This window comes from Cystoisospora suis (assembly GCF_002600585.1).
Source record: "Cystoisospora suis strain Wien I chromosome Unknown contig_2679, whole genome shotgun sequence".
Lineage (NCBI taxonomy): Eukaryota > Apicomplexa > Conoidasida > Eucoccidiorida > Sarcocystidae > Cystoisospora > Cystoisospora suis.
Window position 1 is genome coordinate 1 of NW_027155476.1, and position 1,269 is coordinate 1,269.

At 43.2% G+C, this 1,269-nt stretch overlaps 1 protein-coding gene across 1 annotated transcript; it reads left to right on the forward strand.

Annotated features, from left to right (window-relative positions):
• Window positions 1-26: 26 nt before the first annotated feature.
• Window positions 27-1,247, forward strand: CSUI_005570 (uncharacterized protein; the record flags this gene model as incomplete). Its single annotated transcript, XM_068065742.1, has 1 exon — window positions 27-1,247. A coding segment is annotated over exon 1 (888 nt), but the record flags the coding sequence as incomplete, so codon positions are not given.
• Window positions 1,248-1,269: the final 22 nt, after the last annotated feature.

Below are 1,269 nucleotides of genomic sequence, written 5' to 3' on the forward strand. Positions count from 1 at the left end.
ACCTATCTATCTATCCTGAATCTATCTATCCATCTATCCTAGGACCTATCTATCTATCCATCCTGAATCTATCTATCTATATATCCGAGGACCTATCCATCTATCTATCTTTAGTCTATCTATCTATCTATCTATCTGTGTGTCTTTGTATATCTGTGTCTGCTGAGTTAATTTCTAGGTCGTGAGTATTGTTTTATTTCTTCTGTCTTTCTACCTTCGGTATTCATCTTTATCATTCTCATGTGCTGAAGACTATCCCCCCTCTCGAGACCAACGAACTTCCCTTTAACCTACATCTCTCCTCTTCTTTTTCTTTTTCTTCTCTTCGCCTTAGAAGAAGAAGAAGCTCTCCGCAGGATGAAGAATTTGCGAAAAGAGAGAAGAGCAAGGCTTCCTGTTCACATGAGGCGAAAGGGAAGGAAAGATGCAGAAAGGATAGAAGGTAAAGAACGAAGAAGTGACGAAGAAGATCAGGAGGAAGAGGAAGAAAACTTGCTGAAGGGAAAGAAGAAGGAAAGAGGTCATCCTGAGTTCTCCTTCTCTCTTGATACAGAAGGTGATCTCTCTTTAATCTCTTCTTTACACCCTTCTCCGGGTCAAGATTCTTCCTCTGCTTTCTCTCCTTCCTCTCATTCGACTGCTGCTGGGTCTCCTAGGAATCTTTCTCAACAGATACCACCTCCATATCATCCCTTTTCTTCTTCTTCTCGTCGTTTTTCTTCTTCTTTTCGCTCTTCTCCCCCTTCATCGTTCAGCAGAGGTCCTACTTCACCTCCATTTCCCTCTGTCATCTCCTCAAATCAGTTTCGCCTCTCAGATTCCTCTCCCTCTTTCAAACCACAAGCTCTATCCTTGTCATCTTCTTCTCTTTCTCCATCTTCCTCCTCCTCTACTTCTCCTTCTTCCTCTACTTCTCCTTCTTCCTCTACTTCTTTCTCGTCATCTTCTCAAGCAGGCGAGACTTCATCTTCTTCTCTCTCTTCTCCGGTACCTTCAACTCTCTCTTCTTCATCTTTACCTACAGCAGACAACTCCTCCTCCAGGGCTATCAAAACACCTTGCCACATCAACAGCCCTTCTCCTTTGTCTTCTTCGTCTTCCCTTCCTTCTTCTTCTTCTTCATCTTGTGCCATTCAAGTTGTGTTGAAAAAGTATCGATATGCAGAGAGTCGATACTACATGAAGGAAGAGGAGATTGAGAAGCTCAAACCCCAATGGATGAAGAGACAAGACGCCTTTATTTCGCCCTCTCTTGACCAGCATAGACCG